The 14,873-nt window shown below is 36.1% G+C and overlaps 1 protein-coding gene across 3 annotated transcripts in view; it reads left to right on the forward strand.

Moving 5' to 3' along the window:
* ARMC3 (armadillo repeat containing 3) overlaps positions 1 to 14,873 on the forward strand; it is a 63,200-nt gene that overhangs the window by 3,213 nt on the left and 45,114 nt on the right. For all 3 annotated transcript variants that reach the window (XM_075746356.1, XM_075746357.1, XM_075746355.1), the window contains exons 2-4: positions 2,057 to 2,100; positions 6,187 to 6,235; positions 14,427 to 14,544. In XM_075746356.1, the coding sequence (XP_075602471.1) occupies positions 6,188 to 6,235; positions 14,427 to 14,544 (166 nt within the window). In that variant the 5' untranslated portion in view covers positions 2,057 to 2,100; position 6,187. The remainder of the gene's footprint in view (positions 1 to 2,056; positions 2,101 to 6,186; positions 6,236 to 14,426; positions 14,545 to 14,873) is intronic.

The raw sequence follows: 14,873 nt of genomic DNA on the forward strand, positions 1-14,873 counted from the left end.
TGTAATACAAGAACAAGGGGATGTTATGTTAAATTGAATAACACATTTAAAACTGTTTACGTATTTTTTAAATCTAAGGAGTAGTTCTCTATACAGTACACTTGACAATTGGACCTGTGCTGTAGCATGTCAGACTAAGAATGAAGAGTAAAAGGATTGACCATTTAAGTGGACAGTAAAAATAGCTACTATTGTTAGAAAGAATGTAAAAACTTCAGGAGAGCTAAACCTTTGTACTTCAGGGAAATAAAAAACCTGTAACAGATGGGGGAAGTCTGACTTTTGGGATTGCTTTCATGCATTTATCAGAAGCATTTGGCTCTTACTGCTCTGGAGGCAGGATACTGATCTGCCGTGGAAGACTGTTCTTATTCATTGAAGGAGGTTTTTTGTGCTGAGGCCTCTTCGTTGTTCTGAGATTTGGAAAGAATGCTATCATGTTCTTTAATTCCCATTACTTCATTTTATTAACATTCATACACCATCTTTGACATTGTACAAATTAGAAAATACATTCTGCCCCTATAGCTTAGGATCTTAACGTGACTGAAACACTCCTGACTTAGTACACCTCTTACTAGGTGTACCAAACTGTTTCACTTCAGAAAACAGTGAGGTATGGTCCTTGGACAGTATGAAAAAAGGCACTACTATCAACCAGAGGCTGTGCATGAGTCAAAATTTTATTGCAAATCTTGCGTATTTTCACAGCATCAGGTTGTGGAATCAAATACCTGAGGATCTTGGGGGTTGTTTAAAATCTCAGCATCTACCCTTGGGCTTTGGAAAGTAACACTCAGCTGAATGTTAATGTGATACCAGAATGCAAATAAAAACTATCAATGTATCTTAAAAGTTCCGAGATTTTAAATAAATAATTGTATTGTTTTTAGCTCACCTAAAATCCCCACTTTTGCTGTCATGGCTGTTTCCTCAATCTGGCATGTAACTACAAACTTGTTTTGGTTTTAAGGGTATGTCTGCAGAGTACTCTGCATCTCTCCTTTTTTAGTGATTCTTTTGTGTTGTGTGTGTATAATTTATAAACACACAGATCATTTGAAAAAAAAGGAATCTTTAAATGAACTCTCAGAATGATCAGACTGTATTTAGTCTTTTTGTTTGTTTGTTTGCAGTGGGATTAACTTTGTCCATTTGAGTCAAAATAGAAAATATTATGTCTAGGAACAGATTCTAATTAAATTTTATTAGTTAACATCTGTTGCACTGTAGCGAATTCTTTACTTAATCCTGATATTTTTTGCTTAATATACACATGGGCACAGATAAAACAGTGGGCAAAGGTCTTGACTTAATTGGTCTCTCATGTAATGTATTGTTTTCATACAGCATATATCTTCAGGAACTGAATTTTTAACTCTCTCTTATGAAGCCAAGTTTTTTATAATGTATTAATGCTTGCACTGGCATTAGAACACTGCACAAGGGGAGTCTGTTGATCCACATTTAAGGAGTAGGACAGAAGATAAGCCTGAAGAAGTATTTGGGAGAAAGAAGGGAGTTTCAAGATTATTCCACATTATTCTCTTAATTATGACAAAGCTACCTGAGAATGATGAGGAGAGTATTTAAGCTGGCATACAAAGGACGTAGTAGTTTATGCACTCAAGAAAGGAGTGAGATTGTCTGCTAATGCTGTGATTATAATTTTAGTATCTTCCTTTTGATTCCATTGGAAGGCAGCAGAACTAGAGTATCCATACAGAAATTAATTGATAATGAAGATGATCAATTTATAGACAGTTTTCACTGTTATCACAGAAAAAAAATTTCAATTTCTGCGAGACAAGAAGAAACAGCAAGACTTCACTTAAACTAGCTAGATTAAATTGACATTATGTAATTATCACTTGAAAGGCAAAAAAAGACTCATGCATCATTTTTGGGAAGAACCTGAAAGTCATGGCCAGGTTGTAGTAACACAACTTCAGACTGCCTTAAAGCATGGGACAGTTAATTCGCAGTGTGCACCATGTAACAAATAACTGGTTAGAAGCTATTCTTGAATCCTTCTCTTTGCACTGTTTTTCCATAGGAGAAATTCCTCTCAGAAGAGGCCTTTGATTCCTTAATTAAGAGGTAAGTTCCACAGCTGGCTGTGTCTTTGACTTATTCCTTTTTTTTGCCTCATGTCTCGCTAACATTCAGCCTGTGAAGGGTCTTAGGTTGTTGTGTCAGTTATTTAATGTTTTAGAAAAGAGAAGATGCAAATAGGACAGGTAGTGTTTTCTAAATGTATGGTCTGACTTAACACCACAAAATATTATGGCCTTTAAGTGTATGCAAAAGGACTCTGATAGTATAGCTATACACTCCATAGTGAAAAGGAAGTGTTTATAAAATTTCAGTATTTTGAACGAAGAAACCACTGTAAGACTTTCCTCGTATTTCAAAGTATGACTTGTAGACTTTTTTTTGTTAAAGCTCACTTGCTATCCATCATCTCGTATTTTAAAAAAAAAAAGTATAGTGACTAGAAATGAGTAGATATCTCAGATTTGCAATCTAATAAACTATTCTCACTGAGCGAGGTTCCTAGAGCAAGCCAATAAGGTGAAGCAAGTACAGGGATTATAGCCATACTAATTCTAGTACTTAGAATCTGCTCTTCTGGGCAGGCATCTGCAACAAATCTTTCAAAAACTAAATAAATTTTCCTTATTTTATTTGACATGGCAGAGATGCCAGTTCATGATATAATAGCCAAGAGGTTAGAGGGTTCGTTCTACTTTTGAACTAAAAAGTCCACATTTGTGACCTTACTCAAAATCATTATCTATTTATGGGCAAAATGTTGTAGTCACACAGATGTTACTGGAGATGGGCCTATTCCTTCAGCCACTTTTAAAAAGACACGGTGGCTGTGTTTTGTCATATGCCTAGTTCTGTTAATGTTCAGTCTTTTGTGATAATATCTGCCACATCTAGCCTGGCATGTGGATTCATGTGGAGAAACAGAGTAATAAGTTTATCTCTCTAACTTAGATATCAGTATAAATGTCAATACGTGAGCTAGCAGCTCTAGACTCCGGTTTTGGTCTGAGGAAAAAGTAGTTGTTTTTAAGGTGCAATTAAATTTTAGATACCTACTTTAGGATGAATTTGCCTAAGAGCTATTGAATATGTTGACTAGATCTTCTTGGATTATCAAGGACCGCGAGTAACTTAAGTACTGATGCCTAATTTACTTTAGTGGACACTGTTCATAGTTTCTGGATACTGGTTCAAATGAAGATACTCACATCGGGGTGGTTCTGGTCCTGTGGGAAAGCTGGAGGCCCTAATGAAGTTCAGAGTGAAACAGAGAAGTGCTTGCCAAGCTTAGGCACCAAGAATAGCAAGAGCTGAGGGAGAGCGTTGGGGATTGTAATTTTGGAGTGGGGATTTAGTTAGACGTAATGACTGTCCCACTGGCTGAGAGACAACACCTGATTAGACCACTGCACTGAAACTGAGTAGGAGCAAAGTAAAGCAGGCTTGTTTGTCTTCCACTGAAGGCAGTAAATTCCAGGTGAAGGACAGGAAGTAGCATAGAATGATAACTTCATAGATTGCCTGACTATGCATTGGCTACATCTGTTATGTCAAAGTCCTTTATTACCTCTAGCTCTGCATGATTTAAAACAATCATCCCTTTAATCTCAAAAAAATATGTGGAAAAAATATGCTCCTGTGATTCTAGAAACCTACAGAACATGAAGTAGAGAATATTACTCAAATGAGAATATTCTTTATTTTGTCTTTAAGATTTAATTAATTACACTTAATTACTAGTGAATAGAGTTTTAGTTTTTTAAAAGAAGCTTTTCAGGTTACATAGAGCCAGGATTTAATCACATTTAAAAATCTAAATCCTGCTTCAAATTTGTTCTGAATTCTAAATATTTAGAATAGTAAATGAGAATCAAAGATATGCGTACTGTAAACCTACGGGCAAAAAGACAACATGCTGTTATGGAGAGAAAGAGATTTGAATGAGAAGTTCTTTCATGGGTCAGTACCCTTTTCAATACCTGTACACATTGATTGTCTGTGATAATTAAAATTCAATGCAGAAGACACATTTTTAATTATCAGTAAGCCAAAGTATTCCATGTGCATCATTGCCTCAAGTCAGAGAATGACCACTGAATACAGAGAGCTTTATGGGAACAAAGCTAACACCAACATTTGATGGCAGAATGCACCAAAATCCAGAATAGTAACTGCAGCAGAGAAACAGGCTGAGGGGAGCAATCCACAATAAAGTAATTGTCCTGTCTCTGTGTTCGTTGCTACAGATCATACTGCTTTTTTTAATATTACCAAGGAAGCAGATATTTCTGAACATGTAGAAAAATCTGTAAGTTTCTTGAAAATATTCTCAGAAGTTGGATGTATTTATACAGCGTGAGGAAATATTTACAATTAAAGGCTTTAGTTATTCACAGGCTTGGGATATGTATAATTACTTGAATCTGTGAACATTAATTGTTCAACATTATAAATTCTTTTACATGAATTAACTTTTTTAAGTGGTTGGTTTAAACCTAATTAAACTCATTCAGAATTAAAATTGCTTTTTATGACCTAGATTAATTTGTATCTGAAATGAATTGAGCTGAACTGAATAACTCTAAATAAGTGTCCATATCTCCATACTAGGATTTAACACAATTTAAATAATCCAGATTTCCTGAATGTCCTTGTAAATCTGAATCTTGTGTGTGTGTGCATGATGCTTACTTTCTACAGTGATTGCATAAATCAGAAGGTAGTATGTCCATAATTTTTGTTGAATATACTGTCAGTAATTTGTCCTTTTGCTTTCTCTTATATAAATTAACTTGGCCCTAGTTCTGAAACACTGAATTCTAGCATGTGTGTATGTGTTCATAAGTGTGTGTATATATGCAGAAGGGTAAAGCAGAGTGGAGCTGAAGAATCTTTGATTGTATGGGTCTTTCTCTCAAAATTATAATTAGTGACCTGCCTATTAAATTTTAAATTTCAGATCCATTTTTAGGATTGCTTATCAACTGGTTTCACTACTGCTGTGTTACAGTTTGAGAGGCCAGCAGAGGAACAATACCTGAAAAAAAAATGAGAGGATTCAAGAAGAGCTCCAAATTTTTGTTGAACACAACAAACAATAGTCCTGACTTCTGTAACCAGGCTATGGCTGATATAGTACTAGAAAATAATCTCTTATACCACAGGCAAGCTGTCAGGATAGTCCTGGCTGAGGGTGAATGTGTGGTTTTCCTTTGACAACTAACCGAGGAGTTACTAAGGGGTACTAACAGTGCACATTTCACTTTTACACAGTGTTAAAACAAACCTAAGTTTGGCATAACTTGGGTTATATTCTACGCATAGCTAGTGTTAGTGGGTCCTGTTGCTCTTTACTTTTGCCTGTAGGTTAGCTAGAAGGCTCTGTTGAAGTTTTGCAAGTCACATGAAATTAGGTCCACGTGAGGTATTTACATCCATATGCTTCAGAAGCTACTATTAGATGTGGCTGAGAAGGTCTTCCCGGTTCATGTGCACATGTGCTAATACAAAAAAAGCAGAAGACAGAAGCTGGACTCGGTGTAAATAGATGTAACGTCTTTAAATCAGTGGAATTTGTACCGTGCAGAATTGTTTTTTAATACCTGTAGACCTGATTTTTTTTCTTCTGTGAAACATGAATAGAGAATTCAAATTGAATTTGAACCACATGTTCAGGGTAGAACTTATTTGGATGTTATGCAGTTGTATAGAATGTTTGCCAACATAGAATGTGTAGACAAACATGGGGAAATACCGTAATAGGACCTTCAAGTTCATATATGATTTATAGGTGCAGATAAAACTAACATTGAGAAAAGCATGTCCTATGTATTTGTACCACATTACAACTTGAGCCTGTGAAGTCTCACATCTTTCTTTTTAGTTGTGTATTTGGTTGACAGATGTATTTTACCAAATGTGTTCAAGTGTTAGAAAGTTTGTTTTGTTTATAAGGGACAACTTTCTGCATAGAAATTACTATGTCAAAGAAATCTTCAAACTGATTATGTGGGTCGAATGAATGAGAAAGTCTGTCTTACAAGCTTTCCTAAATCCCTGGTAAACTGACTCCTAAAACACAGAAGGGAGTTTGTTTGTCTGCTTTTATTTTTTGTTTGTTTTTGGTTTTAGAATGGGTAAAAAAGTAAAGAAGGAAGTAGAGCCTCCACCCAAGGATGTGGTAAGTTTATAAACTGCTATGTGCTATAAAATAAACATTACACAATTATAGGCCCAGCTCTGCCATCCTTACATAGTTCCTTACTCTCCTAGCTTACCCACATTATTCTAAAAATGTCTTTTAAAGATGATTCTGTTTCTGCTTTTCTTGGACAGCATACAAACCAGAGTGACTGGGCATGTGTAGTTCTTTGTGGAGATTGTTGTCTTTGGCAGGCTTTGCAAATAGTAATGTATGAAACAATCTAGGTTTCTTTTTATTTGAAGAACAGTATTAGCTTTCCATTTGTGAAAATCAAAAGAGAAAGAAGAAGAGCAACCTGAAGTCTGCATGTCTTTTTAACTTTGGAGGCATTCCCTTTCTTTAAGGATGAAAGAGTTAAGAGCCTGGATGGATCTGCAGTTTTTTACTGAATACAAAATTTTACAGATATTTTGAATGGCAGTACTGCGTATTCTGGATCTTTTGCAAAGACATACAGTCTTTAGCAGCAGTTCAGGTTTTTTCTGGTATCATTGGAAGTGCCACAGTGAGAGGTACAAGACCTGAAGTGAAATATGCAATAATAGTGGTAATTAACTCAAAAGGTAGCGATCAACAGTCTGGCATTAGCACACTTTTCAAGAGTTTCTATAAATTCACGAGGTACAAAGAGACCCCCAAAAAGATAGAGGCTCAAAATATAGGTATTTTTAAAGTTTAATTGGCATATTCAGAACGAAGTAGAGGAAATAAGACAGAAACACTGAAAAGAATATAATATAAATTCTGTGCCAGATAACTAAGTTAATGAAAATCAGGACCTCAACGAGTCCCACAGAGGAGCATGAAACTAAATGCAAAGTTCAGTACACTGTTTTAAAAAAATAGTGGGTTTGTAAAGAGTGATGGTACTGCAAGAGGTTTTTCAAAGGTCATAGAAAACGTGATCAGCAAAAACTGCATCACAATTTCAATATTAAATAAGCATAAATAATTTTGACTGAGACAGTAATGTCCAATAGTCATGGTGTCACTGAGGCATAGCAATTGATATCAGGTTTTCCTCAACTGTTCTGTGGTAACATGAATATTACGAAAGTAATTCATACACCCCAATCAATAATAAATCCTTATGAAAGAAGATTTGACATAAAACTTCAACATGAGAGGATAAACAGATCTAAAGCCTTTTCTGTGTCTCTTCCCAATAAGGAGACACAAAGAAGGTGTATGTGGATAGGACTAATTAAAGCAGGCCTGAAGAATTAAAACTAAAGTATCTTTGCAGTCTAAGAAAAAAAAAATAAAAGGCATGGCAGTAGATCTAAGGCATACAGGTGAGCTAACTCCCTCCAAAGTAATAACAGTTGTCTTTTTTGGTAAATATCTGGAAAGTCAGTAGAAGCAGCACCACAGTTTCTGGATCCGAAAGACACCATTAGAGTTTCTGGAGAAAAGTATGGTACAGCCTACTAACTACTACAATAAACTGTGAATAATGTTAGAAAATATATTCAATAATTGAAAAAATTAAACTTACGGAAAAGGTCAATAAAACTATTAAAAAGGAAGGAGTTGGAAAGAGTGAAGTCCAGATGGCATGTGCAGTTTTTGGCTTAGTTTTTACCCTTATTGTACTTCAGGCTAGCATATCTCTTGTAGCAGTCCTATCAGGAGAAAAAAAAAACAACTGAATGTTGCATAGCAAAACAGTATTAAATATGAAAATAGATCATTGATAAGTTGTAACTATCAGCCAAGAAAATCTTCTAGCTATGAGAATATTGTTAATAGTGATCAGGTAAAATCAAATCTCAAAACTTTAAATTTCACCTGGATATTTGAGATGGCAGGAAATGAGATGCAGACAAAATAAAAGATGTGTTAGCTATTATCTTGTGATTGATAATCTGCTTATGAAAATGTCAAGTCCAAGAAAAGAAGCCATGAGATAATGTGGACAGACTTATAAAAGAGGGCCTTTGTGCATGTGGAATGCTCTGAGAATATATGGTAATGCAGGTGACCACTAATTTTTATAGATTTCTAGGAACAGGTGGAAAACACATCTCTTAAATGTTTCAGAAAGTATTCCTGAGGACTCTATTTTCCCTGCCTTTCATAGTTTGTCTTTTATTCTTTTCTGTTATGAGAATTGGGCTTCTCCAGGAAAAATACTGCTTTGAGCCTCTATCTCTATATGGATGACCTTAGACAGTAATTCAGGCAGGTAAAATATGCTAGTTTTGACAAAGATTGGTAAGAACTTTTCATATGATATCTTAATTAAGTTTGATCTAGACAATATTACTATTTGATCATCACTAGGGCATAGACATTAAAAAGGTGGCCTAAGATTACCACAAGAGAAAATACTGAGGTATTATCACTGAAAGAAGGCTATAGGTACCCAAATATTTTTGAAAACAGCATCATTCACAACACTGATGTTAAGGAGGTAGAATATATGGAGTGGCACTGTCCTGAAGTTCAGTCTCCATAGAAACACCTTCTTTTGAGCAATTTATGCCTAAATTGAGACCCCACCTGGAGTACTGCGTCCAGCTCTGGGGGCCCCAGTACAGGAGAGACATGGAGCTGTTGGAGCAAGTCCAGAGGGGAGCCACAAAGATGATCAGAGGGCTGGAGCACCTCTCCTATGAGGACAGGCTGAGAGAGTTGGGCTTGTTCAGCCTGGGGAAGGGAAGGCTCCAGGGAGATCTTATAGCAGCCTTGCAGTACCTAAAGGGGTCTACAGGAAAGCTGGAGAGGGACTGTTTACAATGGCATGTAGTGATAGGACAAGGGGTAATGGCCTTGAGCTGAAGGAGAGGAGATTTAGATTAGATATTAGGAAGAAATTCTTCACTGTGAGGGTGGTGAGGCACTGGAACAGATTGCCCAGAGTTCTGGATGCCCCATCCTTGGCAGTGTTCAAGGCCAGGTTGGATGGGGCTTTGGGCAACCTGGTCTAGTGGAGGGTGTCCCTGCCCATGGCAGGGGGGTTGGAACTAGATGATCTTTAAGGTCCCTTCCAATCCAAACCATTCTATGATTCTGTGATTCTAAATATTAATTTGACTTGACTTTAGTAAGACTTCCAACACTGTCTCTCTCAACATCCTAATAGACAAACAGATGAAGTACAGACAAGATAAATGGACATGGTAAATGTATTGAAAACTAGCTGAACTGCCAGGCTCAAAGGGTTGTGAACAGCAGCATGAGGTCCAGCTGGAGGTCAGTCACTAGCGTTGTGCCCCAGGGGCTGGTACTGTTTAACCTCTTCATTAGTGATCTGAATGATGGGACAGAGTGCACCCTCAGCAAGTTTGCAGAAGATAGGAAATTGAGAGAAGTGAGTGATAGACTGTATGGTTGTGCAGCCATTCAGACAGACCTGAACAAACTAGAAAAATGGGAAAACAGGAATTTCATTAAGTTCAATAAAAGCAAATGCCAAATACTGAACATGGAGGAGGAATAACCAGAATAGACTGGGTGATGACCAGCTAGAAAGGACCTGGTGATTCTAGTGGACAAAGAAAGCCAACAAAATTCTGGGGTGCATTAGCCAGAGTGTTGCCAGCAGCTTGAGGGAGTGGACTGTTGTCTTCCACTCAATGTTGATGAGACAGCATCTGGAGTGCCATATCCAGTTCTGGATTCCCCAGTACAAGAGAGACATGGACTTACTGGGACAAGTCTGCCAAAGGCTTGGACCATTTGTCATATGAGGAGAGACTGAGACTTGGAACTGTTCAGCCTTGAGAGAAGGCTTGGAGGGGTGTCAGTGTGTCAATGTGTATAAATAGGTAATAGGAGGGAGTAAAGAAGTCAGGCCAGGCTCTTCTCAGTGGTGCCCAGTGAAAAGATGAGAGGCAATTGGCACAAAATAAAACCTAGTAGGTTCCATTTAAACATAAGAAAAAAAAAATCCTCTTTTACTGTAAGAATGATGGAACATGGCATGGGTTGCCCAGAGAGGTTATGTAGTCTCCATCCTTGGAGATACTCAAAATTGGACCATGCACCGTCCCTGAGCTCCCGCTGACCCTGCTCTGAACAGCGCAGTTGGACCACATCATCTCCAGAGGCGCCTTCCAACATCAACTGTTATTCAGTGGAATACCCTGGGTTTATATTGTTAATATAGGGGATCAGACAATGACAAAACTGAAACAATTAACATGGCCAGGTATATATTAACTATTTTTCTGGGTAAAGGAAAAGGGGTTAAGAATATCAAAGATATCAGTAATGCTTCTAAAGAGTCCACAAAAGGTACAAGGGTAGAGCAGACCTGTAGTCAGTTAATTCAAGTTTAAAGGATTTAAAAAAAATAAAATAAAAGACAGCATGATTAAACAGCAGAATAATAGCAGATAAATGCATCCTTCAAAAGGTGGGATTTACATCTAAATGGGGGGAAAAAAACCCAAACCCTTGCACTCACAAATGAAAAATAAAAGCACAATGTCGCAATGCACCAAAACATTTTGGGAGAGAACTAGCAAGGATACAAAAACTAGCAATAAAGCTTTTCCAAACTGACTAGAAGCAGGAAGCTTCTTGGAAGGACACTATTAGGTGATTAAGGTCATAAAAGAAAAGCAAAATTATGTATTTTTGTGTCAAAAGACAAAGCTATGTAGGAAATCACTAAAACAAATGTGAAAAAATTGCCCTAATATGCATAAATTATACTTGCCCAGGTATTGTTCTAACTAAAAATAGCTAAAATCTGAAATTGTGCTAGTGTTACTTATGGTATTTAGTGTATACTTTTTGTACTAGAGGGATGGAGGGTAGAATATTTCATTTCCAAAAAGAAATACATCAATAATTACAGGCCAGAAAGTTTGTTGTCCATGCTGTGTTAATTGGTAGAAATAGTTACCAAAAGAAGAAAAAAAAAAAAAAGCATGGATAAATATGATAGTAATGGGGGGAGAATGAGTATTGCTTATGTAGAGGCAAGTTTGATCTCTGAAGTCTGTTTGAATTCTTCAGAGGAGTTAGTAAGCAAGTGGGTAATGTTGATCTGGTTATTTAACTTTTACAAAAGTTTTTAAACCAAGCTCTTCACTCGTATAAACACTAACAGGTAAAAAGAAATTCCTCTCCTGGGAATAATGTCTGGTTATAAAATAGAAAGCAAAGGTGAGAAAACAACTTACTGCTTGGGTTTCATAACGGAGAGAGGTTGCCAGTGGAATTTCATGGGGTTTTATTCTGCAACTTGTGTCATCCAGTCTATCAGAATTTATGTAGATGCTTTCATTAAAATGGCACTTTCATGGATACTTTCATGACTGTTAAACTGTGATACTTGTGTCTCAGAATATTAAGGGTGGCTAAAATACAGATGGCTTCAAAAATTATTTACCAAATTAACTGGAGGAAAATTTTTCTTGAACTTTTTGAACACAGAGGTAAAATCGCTAGCTCACCAGTTCTCTAGGTTGCAGAGTGCTGGAGCCTGGGAGGGAATATAAGCAAAGTTTAATAGTCTGCTTGCCCCCACACCTGTTAGCAGCCTTTGTTGGAGACAGGATGCTGGGCTAGATGGATCTTTGTTCTGACTGGAAACATATTTTCTATTACCTTCAAATTTTAAAGTTAAGTTGATGGAAAAACCCCAAATACTCTGCAGTTTCTACTGGCTTTGAAGTCAAATGTACACAAAAATCATGATCAAAGACATACAGGAGTTTTTGAATTACAGCTTTTTCATTTAACTTGCTTTTTTTCTTAATACAAACTGAATGTCAGAAATGTTTTTGCTTATAAACCAGTAATTCCGGTGTTTAATTCAAGATAGTGTGTAACTTCAAGCATATTATTCTAGCACGTAATCTGTCCTGTATGTGCCATTAAGGGAAGAGTCTGGTAATCATGTATGAAGATTTAGGAGCAAGCCTTGATTATTTAAAAAAAAAAAAAAAAAAAAAAGAGAGGGAGGAACTCCAGCTATGGTGGCACTATGATAAGCAAAAGTCACATCCAGTTCTATGATAGTTTTGATGAACAGTGTTACTTCCCAGTAAATCACTGACCTGTTCAGGCCTCTGACTTCTTAAACATACATTGATTTCAGTGACTCTTCTTACTGTGTTTTCAGCACAAAACTGCTTCTGATAGGAAAGTGCCTATTGAATATTTCAGACAGTAGTAGTGAATCTAATGTCTACACAAAATTCACTCTAATGTCTACCAATTTCGCTCTGCTCAAGTGCCAACCTGTCGTTAAATTCTAGGAATTATCGTTGAATTGTAGTTTATATGATTATTTGTGAACACAAGAGGAAACTAAAGTGGAGCAACATAATAGCGTCTTTCATAAAAAAATAACTAAGATTTAAAACTCTTATATTTAATTTCTTATTAAATTTTATCTGAGATCAATCTTTGTGTTTATTTTTCTCTGGAGGACTAACAGCCTTTACTAAAAATTACGGTTTTATCCCATCACCAAGTATTTGGCCAGACTCAGGAGATATGTCTGTGCTTAAATCATAGCACTTACCTAGAGGATCAAGTTCTGTCCATGCAAGGACACAAATGTGCAAAAGTGGACAAGTGTGAAGGTGGCTAAAGAGACTTTCGGTTATCCCTTAATTCTATGTTGCTGTGATAAGCTGAATTTTTTGCCTCTTTACCATCTAAAAAGAAAATTCCCATAAAGAATTCCATCATTTTAGGCCCATCATTAAGACGTAACTTAAACCACTGTGCCACTATTTGGTTTAATTCTTGTTGCTGAGTCATTATTAAGCGAAATTACTTACAGTACAGTAAGCTGATTATATTTTCTTTAAAAAGGAGCTTTGTTCCATGACTTGTCCTATGTTGCTAGCTTGTCGCAGCAAGGATGAAGTTGGACAATGTCTCCAGGTTTTCAGACCTGCTTGAAGCTGGGGAGAACAATTAAGCATATTAGCCTGGCAACTTCTTCACTGTTAATGAAACTTGGATCTTGATCTTGCAGATTGTTAAATCGTGTGATATGCATCATGGAAGATGATGAAATTATTCAGATTTAAAAACCTACCAAAACCATGAATTTAGAAGTCTGGGTACTAGTATCATATTTTGCCTCATTTTTTAACAAGTCAGAGGAGGGAGAAGAAAAAAAGCCTCTTCTTCCTTCATTTCCCACTAGCATACTCATAACTTTTTTGAAGATTTGCCCCAAATAATTTGCTTACTTGACAACTGACTTGTATGTATCTTCATGCCCTTGTTCAGCAACCTGGGCCTCTGATGTAGCTATTAGAGGGTTTTTTAATGAAGTAAAACACATAATACACATTTTAAAATATATATGGTATAAATATACATTGTAATAATATTTTAAATAAATTTTATTGCTATCTTAAATTATTAATCTGCTGTATTTTAAATATAAATACATTGATATTGAGAGACTGCATGACTCCAGTATATAGTAGTTTCTGTATGTAATGCAGATACTCTATAGGCCTGAAGTATGAGGACAGAAGACAGTTTTTCCATACTAAAAATTATTTTAAATCCAAATAAGCTTAAAACTTTTTAATGGGTAGAATTTTCAGAAATCATTGAGTCTGGTTAAACAGTGAAAGGCTTTTTTTAGAAGATTCCCTTTTTCCGGTGATGTTAGTCCCAAAGAGCCTATTAAGACGTTGAAAACTGCCAGATTTGTTGGAAGATTTTTTTCTTTATGAGAGAGGTCAGAAATGGAAATGAACACTTCGTATCACTTCTAGAGGGGTCCTTTTTTTTTTTTTTTTAAAGCAACCATAAAGTGTTAACGCCACAGAGTAACCAAATCCTCTTCCTGGTACGCCACCTAAGTTCATAGGCTCTGTGCACATGTTTGGTTCCGAAGCTCCAGGTTGCTTTTATGCATGTAACTGAATTACATAGTCTGTTGCCTTCAGGACTTCCTAGATGTACAGGGAAGTGTCATGGGCTTTCAAAAATCTTCATACAGGATGAAATCATGATTATACTTTGAAATTAATTATTCTTTTTTATTTTTCAACGATGTCTCCAATTGTTGTTAAAAAAATTAATTTCTCTAGGTAAATACCAACTCATGTTAATATTTCTAACTCACTGTAGATCTCAAACCAGATTTTTTTTAATCAAATGTGGGAGTCTACTGCAACACACAGGAAGGCTCAGTATAAATCAAACTATTTCCTTTTTTTTTTCTTTGTAGTTTGATCCTTTATTGATTGAAAGCAAAACAGCAGCAACGGTTGTGCTAATGCTTAATTCTCCTGAAGAGGAAGTTTTGGCCAAAGCATGTGATGCTCTATATAAATTTGCATCAAAAGGTTAGTCTTTTTGCAATAAGCTTTCCTTTGTGTTGCTTAGATTTTGGTAGTAGTTCACAATTTTTTAGTTTCCTAGCACAAAACTTTTCATTTCATCTCAAAGGTCTCTGTCAAGCTTTGAGGGTTTTCTGAAATATCTGTCAAACCTGTATTTGCAGTTATAAAGAAGTCCTGTAGTTTGTGTGAAGGAAATTTTTATCATTTTTTTGGTAGAATTTTATATTCTCTGTTTAATAGAGCTTGGTTTAGATATAACCTATATTTGTTTTGTTATGAGCAACACACCTCCATCTGGGAAAGAATTCTCTTTTTTATGTTTTAGTTTGAAA

Source organism: Balearica regulorum, chromosome 2 (assembly GCF_011004875.1).
Source record: "Balearica regulorum gibbericeps isolate bBalReg1 chromosome 2, bBalReg1.pri, whole genome shotgun sequence".
Taxonomy (NCBI): Eukaryota; Metazoa; Chordata; class Aves; order Gruiformes; family Gruidae; genus Balearica; species Balearica regulorum.